This window comes from Bos indicus x Bos taurus, chromosome 9, assembly GCF_003369695.1.
Source record: "Bos indicus x Bos taurus breed Angus x Brahman F1 hybrid chromosome 9, Bos_hybrid_MaternalHap_v2.0, whole genome shotgun sequence".
NCBI classification, from domain to species: domain Eukaryota; kingdom Metazoa; phylum Chordata; class Mammalia; order Artiodactyla; family Bovidae; genus Bos; species Bos indicus x Bos taurus.
In genome coordinates, this window is record NC_040084.1 from 49,304,770 (window position 1) to 49,328,475 (window position 23,706).

The following is a 23,706-nucleotide window of genomic DNA, read 5'->3' on the forward strand; positions in this document are numbered from 1 at the left end:
AATTGTCATGTTGCTATATTCATTGTATCTTGCTCTGGAAAATACAGTTTTACAGCTTACTTATAATAATCACCATCCCTCCCCACCCCATCTTCCACCCAATGCTGTATTTTATATGAAGAGCTAAAAAGAAAATAACGTAAATTTCAACTGCTTGATAAAATCTGGAATAAAAATCCTAGAGCAAGTGAAAATGAGGTAGAATGAAAATTTTATCAGTGTAAAAGAATTTGGTTCTACTTCTGGGTTTTGTATAGATATGAACCTCTGCCAGGTACAACTAAGGATAAAATCACTGATGTAGCTCATTAAAAACAGTGTATCTGTTTCATAAGTCAGTGAAGAAAGCTAATCATTTAAAATCATTGTTTACTAAGCTACTTAAGCATAGTTTAAAATCAGTTGAAAAATGCAGGGTCTTAATGAAGAAATCTAAATATTCTAGGTATTGATTTAGTTTAGAAATTACTGTGGTATTTATATTTGTTATAGTGTTGCTTCTTATTTTCCTAGTTGTTTTTATTGGGTTTGAGGATTTTTTTTTTTTTTTTTTTTTAGTATTACTTCAGAAGCAGAATAAAAGACAACAATATTCTTTTGTAATATGAAGGTGAATCTTGACTGCTTAAGCTTAATTTTTCAGGTGACTGCACAAGTATAATTAGTGTGTTTTTGGTGGCAGTAATGATTTTTCAGTCTTTCATAAGTCAAAACATTTTGCTTTTTCTATTTTTTAAATCTGAATTTCCAATTTATATAATTGAATAACTAATAGCCACAATGAATTTTTAAACCTCCTTTCATTAAGAGATATACCAGAAAATGGGAATAGAACCTGAAATGTGAAAGCTTTGATCTCTAACAGAATAGTTCGTTTTAAAAGGCTTAGCCATGTGTTTATAACTGAACTAGAAGGCTACCACTTTCAAAATCCCTTGATGAAATGTAAATATTATTTGCCAGGATAACTTTCCTGCATCTAAGACGTGCCATTAAGAAGTAATAAGAGTTCCATTTTGAAGAATGTGTCATTACTTTTATTAGTAAGTAAGCTATAAATTGCTTAGAGGCATCCTGGAGTTCTTAGTGTTAGTTACTGATTATTTTTACTTTTACAAGGTTTAATAGCTACTCATAAAATACATTAAAATGCTTTGAGTAAAAAAGCCCATTTCTAGATTTAAACTACTGTTTTAAACTGTTTTGTTCTTTGTAATAAACTTGAGTTGGAAAGGGTAGTAAGAGAGCTATAATTTTTGATACATGAATGTCTGTGTAGTGATTGCAAATTATGTATTATGTGAGATGCTTTTCTTAGAGAAATTTAAAAGTAGTCAGGAATCTATCTTTACTTTCTCTGAAAACAATTTAAAATAACAACTTTGCCATGAGTATTCCTTTGCAAAAAAAAAAAAAAGCTTGTTTCGTAGTATTAGAGGAATGAGGAGAGGCGTAAGGATTATGTTCTGTCCATGTTTTTTTTTCTTTTAGTTGTATTGTTTTCCATCAACATTTAGTTTATTTTTTTAATTATGTGACTGTTTTATACTCCTATGGATGTTGAGTAAAAATAGCAAAGTAAAAAGTTTATTTTCAAATTAAAGAACCCTGCTTGTAAAGTGTATCGTGTTAACTTACTGAAACTCAGATCAAAAACCGAAAGAAATTTTATTATTTTCTTCTTCCTAAAGTGAAAAATCAGAATGTCTTCTATTGTAAAATTATAATACAATACATAGCATGCTTAGAAGCAATCTGGGTTTCCTATAAACAGGGACATAAAAATAAAAGGAAATATCAAGAGAACTATGATGCTCATTCCAAGTATTTTGATTACTTATTAAATTTCAGAAAAATCCTTCCACCATTATATGGTCAGATGGGAGCTCACTAACCACAAATATTAGTTTCATTTTGAAAAAATTACCTCTTTTTCTCAGCTATATGATATGTATTAAATAGTCAAGGGTATATTATCTCTGTTGCTGCTGCTAAGTCGCTTCAGTCACGTCCGACTCTGTGTGACCCCAGAGATGACAGCCCACCAGGCTCCCCTGTCCCTGGGATTCTCCAGGCAAGAACACTGGAGTGGGTTGCCATTTCCTTCTCCAATGCATGAAAGTGAAAAGTGAAAGTGAAGTCGCTCAGTTGTGTCCGACTCCTAGCGACCCCATGGACTGCAGCCTACCAGGCTCCTCCGTCCATGGGATTTTCCAGGCAAGAGTACTGGAGTGGGGTGCCATTGCCTTCTCCATATTATCTCTGTAGTCTTTCATAATTGCAGATCCATAAACACACGTGTGTTTCTTTAGTTCTCAAAGACTCTAATGAAATCTGCAGCATACTAAGATTTTTTGGAAGTTAATTATTGTCAATAAATAATAGGCATCAGCTTCTAGAATTCCTTTATATCAGTATTTTTTTTTCCCCTTTTAACCTCATAACTTAATCTTACAGTTATTGGGGGTAGAATCTGTAAAAAGGAGTTTGACACATAAGTGTTGGCAGCTAATGACCTAGGAGAGATAAAGAGGTTAACCAGCTTTAATTTTCTTTTATTATATTATCAAATCAAGTGTCAGAGGGTAACTTGTAGCTGTATTGAGCATTTCTTAATGTTTTATTTGTGATTATCTCATCCTGAATACGAAGAAGGCAAGGGCAACCCACTCCAGTACTCTTGCCTGGAAAATCCCGTGGATGGAGGAGCCTGGGGGGATGCAATCCATGGAGTCTCGCAGAGTCAGACACGACTGAGGGACTTCACTTTCACTTTTCACTTTCATGCATTGGAGAAGGAAATGGCAACCCACTCCAGTGTTCTTGCCTGGAGAATCCCAGGGATGGGGGAGCCTGATGGGCTGCCGTCTATGGGGTCGCACAGAGTCAGACACGACTGAAGCTACTTAGCAGCAGCAGCAGCAGCAGCAGCAGCATCCTGAATAAGGGGTTTAGTAAAGAGAAGTAAAATATCTGACACAGAGGAATTTTCTGCAGCATATCTTTTTATATTATATATATATTTAGATAAAGCCATTGACTATGCTTAGCTTATATATAGCCTATATTTAAATATAAGGTAAATATAGTCAATCCAGCACCCCTCCCTATTGATTTTTGGTTTTATCTCCTAAGTATTTCCTAGATTTGTCCATGTCCTCTCCATCTTCTCTAGGACATCTTCCTCATTTGAGGTTCCAATTATATTTCACCTTGATTACTTTTATAGTATTCTATCTGGAATATCAGCATCCAATCTGCCCCCTCCAGTTCTTCCTCCACAGTCAGGAAAGCAACCTGGTCAGTTTTACTCCTTCCCTTTTCTATTCCCATAACTCTGTTGTATGAAAAACAATAGCAAAAAAAAAAAAAAAAAAGGCTCTCGTACTTTTCCAGGCTACTGTGAGAAGTGACAAGAATACAACTGAAAGTGACTAAATGGCCTAGTAGTCTGCCCCTGCCTATCTTATTTCCACTAGTCTCCATTCTTCTCATCCTGCTTGCTCCGCTACACACTGCCTGTGTTCAATCTCTCCCATCCATGTTGTCTCCCACTATGCTTTATGCCTGTAACTGCTTCTACTTATTACTCTCTTTTTTCTCCTTCACCTAATTAATTCCCTTTTATCCTCTAGATGTTATGTCAAATGTCATTTTCTTAATTAAGGCTTTTCTGATTCTGGTTAGGTCAAATTTTCCTATTATAATTTGTTGTAACACTGCAGAACTTATTCTCAGTAGCTTATCACAAGTAAAAATTTGTATTTTATGACTTTTTGACTAATGTGTATTGCCATACAACCTCCACTACTGTGAGATCAAGGGCTATCTGTCTTTATCTTTCTTCACCATTGCATAGCTCATGGCATCATGCCTGGCTCATTACAATGAGGAAGAAGAAGATGATACCGGTGATGTTAGAAAACATAATGGATCCCTATTTTGTGTCAGGCATTATTCTAAACATTTTATTGTATTAACCTGTTTACTTTTCTTTAAAACCCTATGACATGTCAGTACTTTTTTTAATTTATGGCAGAAACTGTAAGATTTGTAGTAGTAGATACACAATAAGTATTTGATAAATGCATGAATGAAAGATAGGGAATGTGTTTTTATTAAGCATTCACAGTATATTAGAATGCATTGATAAATGAGGCATGGCTATAAGAATACTTAAAATGTTGATAAATTTGCTTATAGAAATATAGGTTTTGATCTATGTTAATAGGGCTATCCACTCTCCTTCTTTGCCTAGTAGGAAATAATGTTTGGAGTCCTCAGCTATTGCCTATGAGACATAGGAAGTGAAAAGCTGGCCTGTTCTGATGGGAAAAGCCTGGGGCAGGTTTGGGTGGGGTGGAGAAAGAGAGGCAGGAGGGAAACATTATAAAAACCTGTAAGTCCTGATTGCAAAATGTTCAAGTTATATTTAATCCTCTTTGGAGAATGCTCTGAGATGCAATCCTGTTCTTCCTGGTAAGTTGAGGATACTGGCCACTTAGCTTATTTAGCTTACTACATAAGGAGCCATCTAGATCCCACCTTTCTTCAGCATATTCATCCTAAGTTGAGGTAGTATCTAGACCAGAAACCTGGAGTGTCATCCCCTGAGGCCACAGGGAGAGCGGTAGGGGTGCCAGTCCTGTCTTTCCCCAGGACTCAGAAAATGGACTCTTTCTTGTGTAAGCTTTTCGATTTGTCAGTTTGGTACATTTACACGAATGAATTAAGGAGAGCATTTCCCTGGCTAATTCACAAACTTTATTATGTGACAGTATCCTAAAGGTAAATTTTTTAAAACTCAAGTATCTATGTAGTAGAACATAAGTTGGATAAATCCTGCTATTAAATATAGAAATATTTGTCCTACTTTCTTATTAGGCAAGAATTGTTACCACTAATATGTGGAGTAATTACTGTCTGCAAAAATATATAATCCATCAGCAGTCCTTGAGTATGGACAGTGCAACAGACCACTTGAAGACATTGTAGATACAATAACGATCACTGCCCTGACTTGACTGTGCCTGTGGTTTATTGAGAGAGACAAATATTTAAGCAAGCAATATAGTGTATTAGATACTGATATAGAAAATATGAGCACAGTGATGCTGCAGAACCCTATGAAAAGGAAATAGTATTAGGGTATTGTGGTTTAAAAAAAGTTGCCTAAACATTTCAACTCAGGAGCTGGAGAATGTAGAGAAATATATGTATATGTGATTTTGTTTTAGTTTAATAGTGGATCATATTTATGTACACATGTGTATGTGTTTGTATAAAATGTATGTAATTTTCCCTTTTCCACTTAATATCAATGTGTGCAGATCTACCTTCAGTTCATTTCAGTTCAGTCGCTCAGTCATGTCTGACTCTCTGTGATCCCATGAACCGCAGCATGCCAGGCCTCCCTGTCCATCACGAACTCCCAGAGTCCACCCAAACCCATGTCCATCAAGTCGATGATGCCATCCAACCATCTCATCCTCTTCTGCTCCCCTTCATCCTCGTCCCTTTCTCCTCCCGCCCTCAATCTTTCCCAGCATCAGGGTTTTTTCCAATGAGTCAACTCTTTGCATGAGGTGGCCAAATTATTGGAGTTTCAGCTTCAACATCAGTCCTTCCAATGAACACCCAGGTCTGGTCTCCTTTAGGATGGACTGGTTGGATCTCCTTGCAGTTCAAGGGACTCTCAAGAGTCCTCTCCAACACCACAGTTCAAAAGCATCAATTCTTCTGCTCTCAGCTTTCTTTATAGTCCAATTCTCACATCCATACATGACTACTGGAAAAACCATAGCCTTGACTAGACGGACCTTAGTTAACAAAGTAATGTCTCTGCTTTTTAATATGCTATCTAGGTTAGTCATAACTCTCCTTCCAAGGAGTAAGCGTCTTTGCAGTCACCATCTGCAGTGATTTTGGAGCCCAGAAAAATAAAGTCAATAGTTATGGTTAATATCTCCATTAAAAGCTGAATTTATGTGAATTGATGATATAAATCCAAATACTATATATAAGAGTAGACTCTTACCACAAGGGAAAGATGCAGTTTCATAAATAAGGTGTTAAACATCACTAACAATCAAATAAATATAAATTAAAATACAAAGCTGCTTCTCCATGTTAAGTTAGTAAAGGTAATGATAATGCCCCAGCCAGGCAGAACTACACTGTAATTTCAGCTCTCTGCCATTGCACATAGTGTGGCAAAATCTTTTTTTGTTGACTGATTTGCTTAAAAGAAATCTGTATAGTACAGTGAAAAACAGTGTAATTACCGGATAGAGAATGAGTATGGGAGTCCTTGGGCCCTGGAAATTTGAAAGATTTAACCAAATTTTCTTCAGTTGCAATGTCATAATTACCTGGGGAGTGTTTTCCTACTGCACACACTGGTATTCTTTTTTGGTAATTGACATCCTAACAAGTGGGAGGTATTAGGATCATTGTTTTGTTTGCATTGCAAGATGATTAGTGATGTTGAGCACCTTTTCAGTTACCAGGTATGGGTTCACGGGAGCCTGCTGGTAGGTACTTGGGTGGCTGGAGCTAGTAGGAGCTGGCTGTAAGCTGGGGACCTAGGTTGGGAGGTCCTACAGCCTTGGGGTTGGCCTGATGTTGGGGCCTGCAGTTAGGTACTTCGTTTTACTTTCTTCTCCAACTGGAAAGATATTTTTTTCTGTGCTGGGTTTCCTGGGCTTAGAAGACGTCATGGGGCTAATGTGAATGTATCTTTCCTACCCTCCTCACTGTGTCTTATTTCTGTGCTTCACCCACATGTGGTAATCTCTTACCTGGAATCCTTGGTTTTTGCGAAGCAGTGTTTGTATGCACATAATTCTTCCAATTAATGTTTAATGTTTCTGAGGGGAGGGGATGAATGCTAGAAATTCCTGTGCCACCCCCCTTTACTAATCTAACTCCCAGTTGTTTTTTATTTTTTTTTCAATTTGGTGTTAAGAAAACTTACAGCCAGGTTTTATACTTAATCACATATAATATATTAGCTAATTCTTTAGGTATATTTGCTTTTGTCCTTCTTTATCACTTTCTTAAGCCTTGTTTTTATTGAATTTGAGTTTCTGTTAAACCACTTCAACACCAATAGCAAGTAATTTTGTTTGATCTTTTTCTGTGCTGTAAGTTAATTAGATTGTAGGAAATGTAAGGAAATGGAGGGGGAAAATGCAGAAAAATGTATCATTTCACTCTGTTCTGCACTGTAGTTGTATTGGTGCTGTATGTGTAATTTATACATGTGTAGTTGTGGGCGGATTCAGTGGCAGTTTCTTGAACAAGGTTAACTGCCCCTTTTTAGGCGACATTTGCATTTCATAGCCTTGTATGAGAGAGAATTTAGACCAGCTTTCACTTCTTTGCTGTGTTTTCACCTTGAAGTACAAGCTTCTGAATTTCTTGCCTTTTATCTTTGTGTTCTTAACCATAGAAAAATATCAGAAGACATTGAGTTGAGTGAGATAATCACAAAGTTTTATTAAGAAATTCTCCTTTGGATAACCATACATTATAATTAAATAGTACACATGTCCTGCCTTTAAAAAAAAAAAAGAAACAAGAATCCAAATAAAGGAAGTAGATTAACAATAAAAACAACTAATTTCCTTAATTGCGGTCATTTTCATCGGCTTATGTCCTGCCATAATTTCCTCTTAAGATTTTAGAATCTTGTCTTCAAGTGTCGCTTCTTTCTGAAATAACAGACTCCGAACATTTGATTAATTATTCTTGAATTAGTAAAACCTCTTAGTATTGAATGTTTAGAATTAGTTTGAAGAGATGAAATTGGTATTATTTTCATATTAGCATTTTTATGAAGAGCTTCAGAATACATTTTGTTTTTTAGCTCAACACATTTGAGGTTTTAGGTTTGGTACTACAATATGATATTTTAAAATATTTCACTTTAGTAAGAAACTGATCCTCAGTCTGAGCTCTTCACAGGTGTTACGAAGGAGGTAATGACTATCAAACTATCAAATACTCAGAGTCATATGAGACAGGATGTTTCTCCCACTTTCAAAGGGCACATTTTCCTGTTTGATTTTGGAGGAAAAAAAAAACTACTTTATAATAAACCGAGGAAACTCATTCAGTATGAGTCATATGCTCATTGTATAGGACAAGATTTACAACAGGACAGGTTTCTACCACAAATTAGTCAATTGCTGTGTTGTTTAGTTGCTAAGTTATGTCAGATTCTATTGTGACTCCATGGAGTAGCCCACCAGGTTCCTCTGTCCATGAGATTTCCTAGGCAATAAGATTGGCTTAGGTTGCCATTTTCTTCTCTGCAAATTAGTCATATTCAAGAAATATCTTTTATGAGTGAGCAGAATAGGAATCATTGTAAGTTATATCAGACCCCTGCTCTTTGAGACTTTAATGGAACTAAACTAAATCCTAGGGTATTGTGGACAGCCAGTTAGAATGAGAAGATCTAGGTCTTCATGACTTTTACATATTGCAACATAAACAAATTTTTTCATTTTTCTTTATGTATGATTAAGTTTTAGGATAATCAAGCACTGTATTCTTTACATACTTATGTTGATGAGGCTATCAGTTCAGTTCAGTCACTCAGCCGTGTCTGACTCTTTGCCACCCCATGAATCGCAGCAAGCCAGGCCTCCCTGTCCATTACCAACTCTCGGAGTTTACTCAGACTGATGTCCATCGAGTCAGTGATGCCATCCAGCCATCTCATCCTCTGTCGTCCGCTTCTCCTCCTGCCCCCAATCCCTCCCAGCATCAGAGTCTTTTCCAATGACTCAACTCTTCGCATGAGGTGGCCAAAGTACTGGAGTTTCAGCTTTAGCATCATTCCTTCCAAAGAAATCCCAGGGCTGATCTCCTTCAGAATGGACTGGTTGGATCTCCTTGCAGTCCAAGGGACTCTCAAGAGTCTTCTCCAACACCACAGTTCAAAAGCATCAATTCTACGATGCTCAGCTTTCTTCACAGTCCAACTCTCACATCCATACATGACCACTGGAAAAACCATAGCCTTGACTAGACGGACCTTTGTTGGCAAAGTAATGTTTCTGCTTTTGAATATGCTATCTAGGTTGGTCATAACTTTCCTTCCAAGGAGTAAGCGTCTTTTAATGTCATGGCTGCAGTCACCATCTGCAGTGATTTTGGAGCCCCCAAAAATAAAGTCTGACACTGTTTCTCCACTGTTTCCCCATCTATTTCCCATGAAGTGGTGGGACCGCATGCCATGATCTTCGTTTTCTGACCTTTGAGTTTTAAGCCAACTTTTTCACTCTCCTCTTTCACCTTCATCAAGAGGCTTTTTAGTTTCTCTTCACTTTCTGCCATAAGGGTGGTGTCATCTGCATATCTGAGGTTATTGATATTTCTCCTGGCAATCTTGATTCCAGCTTGTGCTTCTTCCAGCCCAGCGTTTCTCATGATGTATTCTGCATAGAAGTTAAATAAGCAGGGTGACAATATACAGCCTTGACATACTACTTTTCCTATTTGGAAGCAGTCTGTTGTTCCATGTCCAGTTCTAACTGTTGCTTCCTGACCTGCATATAAATTTCTCAAGAGGTCAGGTAGTCTGGTATTCCCATCTCTTTCAGAATTTTCCACAGTTTATTGTGATCCACACAGTCAACGGCTTTGGCATAGTCAATAAAGCAGAAATAGATGTTTTTCTGGAACTCTCTTGCTTTTTTGATGATCCAGCGGATGTTGGCAATTTGATCTCTGGTTCCTCTGCCTTTTATAAAACCAGCTTGAACATCTAGAAGTTCACGGTTCACGTATTGCTGAAGCCTGGCTTGGAGAATGTTGAGCATTACTTTACTAGTGTGTGAGATGAGTGCAATTCTGCAGTAGTTTGAGCATTCTTTGGCATTGCCTTTCTTTGGGATTGGAATGAAAACTGACCTTTTCCAGTCCTGTGGCCACTGCTGAGTTTCCCAAATTTGCTGGCATATTGAGCGCAGCACTTCCATAGCATTATCTTTCAGGATTTGAAATAGCTCAGCTGGAATTCCATCACCTCCACTAGCTTTGTTCGTAGTGATGCTTTCTAAGGCCCACTTGACTTCACATTCCAGGATGTCTGGCTCTAGGTCAGTGATCACACCATTGTGATTATCTGGGTCATGAAGATCTTTTTTGTACAGTTCTTCTGTGTATTCTTGTCACCTCTTCTTAATATCTTCTGCTTCTGTTAGGTCCATACCATTTCTGTCCTTTATCGAGCCCATCTTTGCATGAAATGTTCCTTTGGTATCTCCAATTTTCTTGAAGAGATCTCTAGTCTTTCCCATTCTGTTGTTTTCCTCTATTTTTTTGCATTGATCACTGAGGAAGACTTTCTTATCTCTTCTTGCTATTCTTTGGAACTCTGCATTCAGATGCTTGTATCTTTCCTTTTCTCCTTTGCTTTTCCCTTCTCTTCTTTTCACAGCTATTTGTAAGGCCTCCCCAGACAGCCATTTTGCTTTTCTTGCATTTGTTTTCCATGGAGATGGTCTTGATCCCTGTCTCCTGTACAACGTCACAAACCTCAGTCCATAGTTCATCAGGCACTCTATCAGATCTAGGCCCTTAAATCTATTTCTCACTTCCACTGTATAATCATAAGGGATTTGATTTAGGTCATACCTGAATGGTCTAGTTGTTTTCCCTACTTTCTTCAATTTAAGTCTGAATTTGGCAATAAGGAGTTCATGATCTGAGCCACAGTCAGCTCCTGGTCTTGTTTTTGTTGACTGTATAGAGCTTCTCTATCTTTGGCTGCAAAGAATATAATCAATCTTATTTCGTGATGAGGCTATAGTTCAGTATATATGTTCTGAGATTGTTGGAAAGTGTTTTAAATCAACAAAAAGAATGGCAAATATAATTCTGCTCCAGTTATAAACACATGCAATCTAGAAAGTATTTTTCTTATATGTTTAATTTTGAGTTATATATTATAGGAGCCTTGTCTTCCTTACTCCAGAACTCCCTGCTGTGTTCCTTTGCAAGTATTAGGATTTCTTGTTGAATTATACTTTGTTTCTTTATTTAGTAAATGTTTACCTTTGAGCTTTTAACTAAAAATAGTATCGTACAGATTTTTTTTTGAACATCAAGATGCCAAGATATATTTCAGATTATATTCCTTATGCTTTAGCTTCACCATATCTGTAGTTTCAACAGAAATATGCATAATAATACTTCTGTAGTTGAAGATTCTCCAGTTAACCTTTATATTTTCATTTTATAATGGAAAGCTGTGATCCTTGACATAAGTATATAGCTAGATACTTCAGAATACTTTAGGCTTTACATGTGTGCATGTGCACTCAGGCGTGTGAATTGGTGGGAGAGGAGGGAGCATAAAAAAAGGTAGAAAAGGAAGTAGTTGGAACGAACTGATTTGTTGTAGTGTCCCAAGTGGCAGGTATAATCTGCGGGCTGTCAGGTTCCATTACGGGGGTTGTTGCCATCAATCAGAACTGACATTTGTAAAGCAGAGTTTAGTATAACTGTAATTATATGTGTTTTTACGGAATTTAAACCCTGTGACATTTTAGATTTTATCCTTAAATTAAAACATTCATATAATTTATAGGCTTGTTGGTTGAGTAGGTATGTGATTATGTATTTTAAAAAGGAAGATAGATTTCCTAAATCCTGCAAACAGTTGCATGGTCTAAGTCTATAGCATTAAAATGTGATTTGTAACAGCTCCAGGCTGACTGTTTTCACACAGAAAATGTATTGAGCACACATTCTTGAATATTGTTCTTTAGCATAGTTAATAGATCCCCAACATTTTCAACTAAATGTACAGTATTTCATCAATTGTAAGACATTAGAAAAATGTATTTGGTGTGTTTTTTTTTTAACTTCCTAGTGACACATGAAATGATGATATAGCTCAAAATCAATAGCTCTTGAGACCTGATGAAGTATAGTGATATACTCTTAGATTTTGATGACTATATTTTAATATTTTACCATTCTGTTTTTTAAAATCTAATGTAATGAGTTTAAACAATTAAAATTTTTTCTATAGTCTAAGTACCAAAAATTTCAAAATTTATTTTAAGTATTGTAAAGGTAAGAAAGCATACTTTCATTTTTAAAATTTGTTATATTCCTTTGTCTTAACATTTTAAATCTAGTTTTTAATTTATAGCCATCTGCCTCAAGGAAAAATACTGCTCCAACAGTCAAAATGTTTTTTAAAAATGTTTAAAATTCAGTAGGATATCAGTGTGACTTGTATAGCTTTAAATAGATATAACAGGATTTGTTAAGTATAAAACTGTATTTAGAAATCACAAACATTCTGTCTTAAGCTGGATATATATTGCTATTAGTGATATAATTTCAAGACTGTTTTTTTGTATAATGAATTAATTTTTTGGAATTAGAAAATTTTATGGACTGGTCTATGTCTGAAAAAATGAATATTGAAAAATAAGAATAAATCTTATTTTTAAATAGATATCAATAACATTAAGGAAATATGGAAATTATGAATTCTAAAATAGGTGTCTAATTTCTCTTCTTCATTCAAAAACTATAATGTTAAAAAACATTTATAAATATGCCAAAACTTTCTTATCTCTGCATTGCTTATAGAGGCCTCTGGTTGAGGAGAAGATTGATAAGTGGTCAGGAAATTGACATAAATTTAGAAGTTGTCATTTGTGTGAAAAAGAAATCCAATCAGTAGGTTGAAGAACTTGGACTTCTATGTAAAAGATTTTATATTTGATTCCTTCCTCAGAATGCTTGTGGTGTGCATAGAAAGATTATACAAGAGATGATATATGTGACTAATGCATATTAGAAGCACAAAGAACAAATTTTGCTTATTTTTCTTTGTAGCATGCAATATTTTTTTTTCTTTCTTTATATAGCAAACTCTTACCTTTTGCTTGTTCAGTTCAGATATCCCTTCTTGTTAGTTAATTTTTGTTTTTAATTATAAATTATTTGTAATTAAATAGCATGTATGTGCATAGCTTACGGTTACTGAGTAAAATACATACTCAGAGTAATAGTGCAGAAATTGTTAAGTGAACTGCTTGATAAATTTTCCTAAACTGAATACACTGATATAGGCACCACACTGATCAAAAGAGTTTTACCACACTTCAGAATCTTTCCTCATTTCTCTCCCATTTGCTGTGTCCTCCTTCCTCTTCAGAGATGACTCCTAGCTTTTCACACCTTATGTTAGTTACCTGTTTCAAAACTTCCTATCCATGAAGTTTTATACTGTATAACTGGATTCTTTCACTAACAAGATTTTCAGGTTTTTACCGTATTATTGCATATAGCAATAGTTTACTCATTTTTGTTGTTTTGTATAATTGTTTCATTGTATAACTGTTATAACTTATTTATCTGTATTATTGTTGATGGAAATTTGGCTTCCAATTTTGAAGTATTATAAATAGTATAGCTATGAAAATTCTAATATACATCTTTAGGTACAAGTACGTGTGCATTTCTGTTCAGTACATAATTCACTAGGGATGGAATTGCTGGTCACAAGGCTTACATATGTTCATCTCTAGTAGGTAATACCAAGCAGCTTTTCAAAATGGTTGTGTGAGTTTTCATTTCCACCATTGTTTCATGAGAGCTCTAGTTCTTCCACATGCTCTCTAAACACGTGGTATTTTATGTCTTTCATTTTAAAACTTTTTCCTGCAATATTCAACATCCTTTTATGATTAAAAACTCTCCACAAATTGAGTATAGAAGGAATTGTCTTCAGCATAATGAAGTCCATATATAACAAATCTATAATTAACATCATACTCAACAGTGAAAGATTGAAAACTTTCCTAAGGTTGGTCTTTCTTTGCTAAGATCAGGACAAGGGTGCAGATTCTCGCTATCCTGTTCAACATAGTACTGGAAGTCCTAGCCTGAATAATTAAGCAAGAAAAAGAAGGTCTTCTGAATCAGAAAAGAAGTAATATGGTCACTGCACATATGATTTTATATATAGGAAACCCTAAAGACTCCAGGAAAAAACTTCTGCAACTAAGAAACAACTTCAGTAATCTTGCAGAATACAAAATCAACATGCAGAAAGCAATTGCATTTCTATACACTAACAACGAACTATCAGAAAAAGAAAGAAATAATCCTGTACACAAGAGCATCAAAAAAAAATGTAATGCTTAGAAATAAATTTAACCAAGGAAATTAAAGATCTATATACCAAAAAACTGTAAAACACTGAGGAAAGAAATTGAAAAATAAATGGAATAAATAAATGGAAAGATAGCTCATGTCTGTCATATGTTGAAAGAGTTAATGTCTTTCATGCATTGAAAGAGAAAATGTCTATATTATCTTAAGCCTTCTGTGGATTCAATGCATCCCTATCAAAATATCTTTATAATTTTTCACAGATATAAAAAAATGCATTTTAAAGTTAGTATGTAACCACAAAAGACCCAAAGAGTCAAAGCAATCCTGCGAATGGACAAAGCTGAAGGTATCACACTTCCTAATTTTTTTTTTTTTTTTTTTCACACTTCCTAATTTTAATCTATACTACAAAACTATAGTAATCAAAAAGTATGGTACTGGCAGAAAAATAGACACATAGACCAATGGAACAGAAGAGAGACTAGAAATTAACTCACACATATACCATCAACTAATATTTGACAGTTGAGCTGAAAACAATTGGGAAAGAATGATATCTTTGGTAAACTGTATGGGGAAAAGTGGATAACAATATACAGAGGAATGTAAATGGCCACCTATTTTATATTGCTTACAAAAAATTAAGGGGCTTCCCAGGTGGCACTAGTGGTAAAGAAACTGCCTGCCAATGCAAGAGACATAAGAGAAGAGGGTTTGATCCCTGAGTTGGGAAGATCCCTGGGTTAGGAAGATCCTTTGGAGGAGGGCATGGCAACTCACTGAAGTTTTCTTGCCTGGAGAATCCCAAGGACAAAGAAGCTTGGTGGGCTACAGTCTATAGGGTTGCAAAGAGTGGGACACGATTGAAGCATCTTAACATAAAAATGGATTAAACACTTACATGTAAGACCTGAAACTGTAAAACTACTACTTCAAGAAAACAGAGAAAAAAGCTCTTTGACATTGATCTTGGGAATGATTATTGGATATGACACCAAAAACCCATGAAACAAAAGTGAAAATAAGCTTCCACACAGCAAAAGAAATAGCAGAATGAAAAGGTTACCTGTAGGAGAAGACGTTAGCAAGCCATCTATCTGATAAGAAGTTAATATCCACACAACTCAAAAGCAAAACACACATATAAAACAAAAGCCAAACCAAAACAACAATAAATGGACAGAGGACTAGAGTAGACATTTTTTCCAAAGAAAGCATGCAGATGACCCCCAGTACAGTAAAAGATGTTTAACTTCACTAATCAGCAGGGAAATGCAAGTCATGATCACAATGAGATATCCCCTTACAGCTGTTAGATTGACTTGTTACCAAAAAAGACAAGAGAGGACAAATATGGGCGAGGATGTGGAGAAAAGGGATCTTTTGTGCACTATTGTAAGTTGCTGTTGTAAACTGGGAATGTAAACGTGTACTGCCACTATGGAAACACTTTGAAGGTCTCCCAAAAAGTTAAAAATAGAACTACCATATGATGCAGCTGTTCCAATTATGGGTATATATCAGAAGGAATTGAAATCATTACCTTGAAGAGAGATTGCTCTCTGATGTTCTTTGCAGCTTTATTCACAGTAGCTAAGATATGGAGACAACCCTAAGTGTTCACCAAGAAATGAATGGACAAAAAAAAATGTGGCATATATGTAGAATAGAATATTATTCAACCATAAAAAATGGAAATTCAGCCTTTTCCCACAATAGGAATGGACCTTGAGGTTATTATGCTAAGTGAAATAAGTCAGAAAAGAAAAGACAAATACTGTTATGTTCTCACTTATGTATGGGGGAAGAAAAGCCAAACTCAAGAAAGTAACAGAGAATACGGTGTTGGTTGCCAGGAACTTAGGGATAAGGGAAATGGGAAAATGTTGGTCAAAGTGTACAAACTTCTAGATATAAGATGAATGTGTTCTGGGGATCTGATGTACAGTGCAGTGAGCATAATTAACATTCCTGTGTTATATCCTTGAAAGTTGTTAAGAGAGCAGATCTTAAATATTATCACCATACACACGCACACACACACTCAAACATAAAAGTAATATGAAGTGAGGGGAAGAAAGTGTTAACTAGCCTCATTGTGGTAATGGTTTTACAATATGTATGTGTATCAAATCATCACAGTGTGCACTTTAAGTCTGTATATGTTACATGTCAGAAATAATGCAGTAGACAAAAAAGGGAAGGAGAGAGAAAGTGATTTCCCCTAGGTCACAATGTTTTAAAAGGCAAAAGATTATGTTTATGTTAGTTACCAGATGAAGTGGTTCTAGCAAATCTTAGATCTTTTTGTTTAGCTGTCAAATGGATGGAGCATTTTAAATTGAATATACCAAATTGTTGACACAATAGTGGTTGTATAGCATCTCAACTATGCCATTTTACCAGTGGTTAGGCTAAAATTGGAACAGTTTGGAATAATGATTTTTACACTCCTAAAGGAATAAAGTACATGTATTGAGAGAAATTTAAGTTGACAGTAAAAATATTGACAGTTAACCCATGCCCTAATACAGGAGCAGATGGAAATGTCTTGCATGAGTTCCAATTCATTAAGCAAATGTGACACTTTATTTTCTAGCCATTTTTGTTCAGGGAATTAGAGTAATGAAATGGTAATATAAATGAAGTCATTTCTCACTGTGCTGAAAGTATAGAAAACAAAATGCTAAAATGGATTTTTAATGTTTGGTAGTATAGTTTTCTTATATCTAAGAATTTTTATTTTAAAATTTAGTTGTTACCACATTATTAGCTTTGTAGTATGCTTTGTAGCTTTCTTAACATTTATTAATTGTAAGCTTATTTTATATTTTAATGTAACATGAATTTACAATTTAGAAGAATTGTTGCTTTTGAAAACACACGGGCATGTTTTTTAGGATTTTCAGTTAAAGAGTTGTTAGTGAGTGATCCCTGAGCATATTTGTAAGATATATCTTGGATTGTTTTAAATTGTCATTTTTCAAAGTAGAAGTTATGTTTAAATTATTGGAATATAAAAGATGTTAATTAATGCATAGTGAATGTTTCAAACCATTTTAGATCTTAAAATTCATTATACATCTGTTTATACTTAATTCCAGTAGCACATGTTTTTCAATTTGATGTGGCTTCAGTATTACCATTTAACTTTAGTAAATTAACTAAGTAGCTTCAGATTCATAGTATTTTGCACCTTAGATATGAATGCCTTAATCTGTTTCATTATAGTTTGCCAATTAATGTTATATTGAAATACAGATGCTAAATTTTGTGGTTGATACAGTTTATTTCAAAGTGATCATGATATCTCTAATAATGCAACAGATTATACTGACAAACTTGGATTATGCATTTATTAAGAAATGTATGTGATTTGCAGTCTAAGAAAATAAGATTACCATTCCCGTAAGTAACTTCAAAACAGACATGAGAGTAATAGCACAACAAAAATGTTGAACAATGTGACTCCCATCTCATTTAACTTCTTCACAAAATAGTTGAATTTTGATTGTCATCAGGCTCTATAATCTGATATACTGGCTAAGAGAAACTTCAGTTTTTGACTTGTTACCTCACATGTTAAATATATACTAGTGTAATATTACCATAGTAGGAGGTTTATTGTCTTTTTCTCTGCCATAGTATGCTTTTGGAGGACACAAGCAATTCAATATGTAGAAAGCAAATAGATTTATAATCACAGCTCACTTCAGATGGTCTCTTCTAAGAACTTAACATAAATACCCTGGGCTCGCCTTCTGCTCTAGGTACCCTGCACCTCCGGTGACTCATTGTTTTTATTGCTATTATGTGCTGGTTATGCTGTAGTATATGTATTGTTTTTTAGAATAAAGAGCTGCATATACTAGTTGATATTAAAGGGGGTAGTTTTTTTTTTAATTTTATTTTATTTTTAAACTTTACATAATTGTATTAGTTTTGCCAAATATCAAAATGAATCCGCCACAGGTATACAAAAAACTGTGTATCAGTAGTCAAGTTTCCTCCAAATCTGGAGAAGTATAAACAGGTTACTGACCATTCCTAGAGTAGATTCCTGGTATCCTTTTCATTTCCTTTTAATGCTTTGTTCACTTGCTTTTATCCCTTTGCAAATGAAAGCCATTAAAAAAAAAAAAAAAAACAAGTGAAAGCCATTATCAGTACACACTTGTTTAAAAGATAGTGTCATTTGTTTTTCTTTTTTTTTTTTACATTGTAAGATACATTTGAAATATGCTTGTGTAATTTGTACACTTTACAGTACAATTTACTGACAGGCTACCTTCACTGAGTTTTAAAGAACTGCTTAATATCACAACTTATAGAGAAGTGACTGTTGTGTATAGGGTATCAGATATCATTTTGGGTATCTTTAACATCTTGGTCAATTGTATTTCTTTTTGAATGACAGTGAAAATTTAAGTAATATATGATCTTTTTCCTCTTTTAAGTTTATCTTTTCTTGTGTTATAGATGCTTGTGACCACACCAGAAAAATGGGATGTAGTAACAAGAAAGAGTGTTGGAGACGTAGCTCTTTCCCAAATTGTAAAGCTCCTTATTCTTGATGAAGTCCATTTACTGCATGAAGATAGAGGACCAGTATTAGAAAGCATAGTGGCACGAACTTTACGGCAGGTAAGAGGAAGTTATATGTATGCTTATTTTGAGGGGTAAGTTTTTAAATTTTAATCTAGCATTCAAAGAAATATTAATATGCGTTGTGTATGGGGAAAAAGATAATTTTAGTGTGGATAAACCTATAGGTATTTCATTTTTATGTTAAAAGTACCTGATTGTTCTTCCTTCCAAGTCTTATTGAAGTCTCTTTAAATTAACCAAAATAAATACAGGAAAACTTCTAAACCTGTGTTTTGGATCTATTATTGACAAAGCAATATTAAAGTTGATCTTAGCGAAAAGACCGAGGAGCAGTTGACTAAACAATATTAACATAATGGTAGAACATAGGAAAATGTTAGTGATTCATCTACTTTTCTCCATGCCTAAGCTCTCCCCACTGAAAAGGGAGTGAGAATCCTCTGACTGCCAAGGTTCAGCTTGTGAATTAATCAGCAGTCACATCCACTCATCCCTGTTAACTCGGTTGGTCAAGAATCTGCCTGCAATGCCGGAGACCCCAGTTGGATTCCTGGGTCAGAAAGATCCCCCGGAGAAAGAGTAGGCTAGCCACTCCAGTATTCTTGGACTTCCCTGGTGGCTCAGCTGGTAAAGAATCCACCTGCAATGTGGGAAACTTGGGTTCCGTCCCCGGGTTGGTAAGATCCCCTGAAGAAGGGAAAGGCTACCCACTCCAGTATTCTGGCCTGGAGAATTCCATGGACTGTATAGTCCATGAGGTCTCAAAGAGTCGAACACGACTGAATGACTTTCACTTTCACATCCACTCAGTGACCTCTTCCAGCACAAGATCTAGTCACTTGCCATGTTCTTTCTTATTCTAAATATTTACCCTGGGAAAAAAGCACTTCCTTGCCAGTATCACCTAAGTCTCTGCATGTAGTCCCTGTCTCTCCGCTGACTTCTAGTCCTGTCCAAACACAGTTGGCATTTCTACTTTGATATTCCAAAAACATCTCTTGCTAAACATGTCAGAAACTCTGTTGTTTCTCCCATATATTTATATAGGGCATCACAATTCACTCAGTTCTCAAGCCCAAATTGAGTGTGTGGGAGTCACCTTAACACTTTGCCTTAACACTCTGCCTCACCCCAGTAACTAGTTAGACATCAGTTCTTTTACATTTCCTATCTTGAATAGCTGTCATCCAGATCTAGTTATGGGAATTTAAATTTAAAAAGGGAATACAGAACTTATGAAGTTTATGTTGCATTTTCAAATATTTTAAAATAATGTATTTTAATCTGGTAAATATACCATAAAATTCTAGATGAATTAATCATTTAACTATATCAGACAAAACTCAGTGTATTAAAGAGAGCATTTTGAAAATAACCTTGCTGTTGGATACACTCTATGCAAAGTATAAAACTCCAAAGGCTATAAAAGGAAACATGTGACTCATTTGAATATGCATTAAAAACTTTTGACCAGTAAAGATCCAAAAAGATAAAATGTAAGAATAATAGAAATTATTTGTCGCACATAAAATAAGCTTAGATGTCCTTTGTAATTAAAAGGTTATGGTAAACTAATAAATATTTGTTGTTCAGCCACTAAGTCCTGTCCTACTCTTTGCAAACCCGTGGACTGTAGCACGTCAGGCTCCTCTGTCCTTCACTATCTCCCAGTTTGCTCAAATTCATGTCCACTGAGTCAGTAATGCTGTCTAACCATCCAATGCTATCTGTCTTATCCATGCCCCACTTTTCTTTTGCTTTCAGTCTTTCCCAGCATCAGTCTTTTCTAATGACTCAACTCTTTGCATCAGGTGGCCAAAGTATTGGAGCTTCAGCATCAGTTCTTCCAATGATTATTCAGGACTGATTTCCTTTAGGATTGACTGGTTTGATCTCCTTGCTGTCCAAGGGACTCTCCAGAATCTTCTCCAGCACCACAATTCGAAAGCATCAATTCTTCAGCATTCAGCCTTTATGGTCCAACTCTTACATCCATACATGACTACTAGAAAAACCATAGCTTTGACTGTATGGATCTTTGCTGGCAAAGTGATGTCTATACTTTTTAATATGCTGTCTAGATTTCTCATAGCTTTCCTTCCAAGGAGTAAGCATCTTTTAATTGCATGGCTGCAGTCACCATCTGCAGTGATTTTGGAGCCCAAGAAAATAGAGTCTGTCACTGTTTCGGTTGTTTCCCCATCTTTATGCCATGAAGTGAGGAGACCAGATGCCATGGCCTTAGTTTTTTGAATGCTGAGTTTCAAGCCAGCCTTTTCACCAAGACTCTTTCATCAGGAGTCTCTTTAGTTCCTCTTCATCTTCTGCCATTAAAGTGACAGGACCATCTGCTTATCTGAGGTTGTTGATAGTAAGAAATATAAGTTTTTTGAAAATTTGGAAAAAGCACTTTACAGTAGAAATAAAAATACTGAAAATCATAGAAAAGAAGCTTAAAAAGAATCCAAATTAACTTGAGACATTCCTCTTCCATTAGATTGGCAAAAGTGAAAAAGAATGTAATTTGAAAACTCTCACTAAACTATGCTTTTCCTTCTAGAGGTCTAACCTATGGAAATAATAGCACAGAAGCATAGATATAGTAACTCCAGTATTCACTGATGCTTTCTTGTTAATGCAAAATATGTAGGAAACAACCCAAATATTCAACAAAAGAAAATATGATTGAATAAATCCTATTACAGTCATCAAATAAAATGCTACTTTGCAGTCTTTTAAGAAGAATGAGGCAGAGCTATAAGAACCAGACCTAAAAGATATCCAGGTTATATTCTTCATTGAGAAGGCAAGCTGGGTCCTATATATATAGCACAATCCCAGGGAAAAAAAAACAAGGAATATATTTATATTCTCATTCACTCATTTACTGAACATTTGTTAAGTACCTGCTGTGTGCCAGCTTCGTGGTTCTAGGTGTTGTGGATGTAGTTAACAAATTTCTTGCCTCCATTTAGATTTTTAAGCTGGGTAGAGTAGGGTGCATAGATGTGAAACCATATGCAATAAGTGTAAAAGTGGTTTTATAGTAGAGATGGAATTAGAGGACTTTTTAGGACATGTTCACTTTTTACCATATAAAAATAAGTGCATACATACATACATACAGACATGTAGACACAGAATACAAAGAGTTGAAGTATTCAAGTAGACACACACACACAGAAGTCTGAGATTTTAGCTAATACTCAACTTAGAACAGCTTCAAGAATACACGTGGTTGTGAAAAGTCTGCAGCTGCAGCCACTGTTCTCTTCTTTTGCTCTGGCAGTTAGTTTACTTGTGAAGTCTTGAAAAGAATCATTCCGGGCATCATTTATGCAAAAGAGAGCTATTTTGATCATGAGATTTTTAAATAAAAACTTTAACAGCTTTATTGAGGTATGATTGACATACAAAGCAATGCATATGATTAGCATATGGGGTAAAGTGAGTTTGTGGTTAACAGAAGGTCCTACTTCCATGGTGATACTTCCTGATCATGAGATGTTTTGATTTGGTACCTGGATATGTACATAGCTTAGTGATGTTTTTCAGGGAGCCCAGGCCACATGACTCCATACATTCCTGGTTTGTTTGCATTGAGCTATCTGGAGAGACCATGTCCATCAGCTAAAAGCATTACAAAGATAAGGCTTTCCTGCAACTATAGAGCATTAGAGGTCAAGTAAGTACCATTAGTATAATTGCCAAGAGGACTATCAGTAGCATGTTTTCAAGGGAGTTTGACCAGGGCATCTTTCTTTCTTGAGCATTCCCAATTGAGGGAGAAAATAGATTGCAGGAGTGCTGCTGTATACACCTGTACACAGACACACACACATTTGTATCATATATACTTTGAGGCATTCATTAAAATTCGTAAATATTTTGTAATATATGAATTTTTAATAGTATCATTTTCTATATGTAGTTTATAAACTATATGATGTAAAATATATAAAATTGTATATTATGTTTCAATTATATGTAGTGCAATTATAAATATACCATGTTAATAGAAGATACAGGAACATATAATATGTTGAATGTAAAATGGATATATAATATGTAAATATCCTTGGTAATTCAGCTGATAAAGAAACCTGCAATGCAGGAGACCCTGGTTCTATTCCTGGGTGGGGAAGATCCCCTGGAGAAGGGATAGTCTACCCATTCCAGTATTCTTGGGCTTCCCTGGTGGCTCAGATGGTAAAAGAATCCACCTGCAAGCAGGAGATCTGGGTTCAATCCCTGGGTTGGGAAGATCCCCTAGAGGAGGGCATGGCAACCCACTCCAGTATTCTTGCTGGAGAATCCCATGGACAGAGGAGCCTGGCGGGCTACAGTCCATGGGGTTACAAAGAGTCAGACATGACTGAGCAACTCAACATAGCACAGCAATATTTAAATATATAGTATATTAATTCATCCTGCACATTAGCATCTTCATAATATAGCCAAATTCCAATTGTATAGTTTATCAGTACTATGCTCACAAATCTCTGCTGACTTGCTGTTTGTTTATCTTAAGAAAAATGTTTAAATACCTTAGCTGGTCTTAAAAGGCTATTAAAACCCTGATCTATTTGTTTAATTTTAACTTTTCCATTCTATTCCTCAGCTACTTAGGTTCCAACCACCCAGAAATAGTTTTTTTCCTTCTCAAGTTTTTTTTTCCAATGCCTCTTTTTTTTTCCATCTCTTTCAGAGATGAAACTAATCTTACTTAAGTCAGAATGTATCTTTATTTTATGAGATTAAGGGTTGTAAATGCAAAATTGTATGTTATCACTCCACAGATCTATCTGTTGAAAACCTACTGTTCTTTAGAATCTGCCCAGTATCACTTCTTCTATGAAGTGTTTCCTAGTTCACTGCTCAGCATGAATTCCACCTTTTCTGTGTTCCCTCTATATTCCCTTTCTTTGCACATTTTTAGCA

The 23,706-nt window shown here is 35.3% G+C and overlaps 1 protein-coding gene across 1 annotated transcript in view; it reads left to right on the plus strand.

Annotated features, from left to right (window-relative positions):
• Positions 1-23,706, plus strand: part of ASCC3 (activating signal cointegrator 1 complex subunit 3) — a 334,203-nt gene that overhangs the window by 109,797 nt on the left and 200,700 nt on the right. Inside the window, exon 11 of the mRNA XM_027551338.1 lies at positions 18,637-18,801. Coding sequence (XP_027407139.1) covers positions 18,637-18,801 — 165 coding nt within the window. The remainder of the gene's footprint in view (positions 1-18,636; positions 18,802-23,706) is intronic.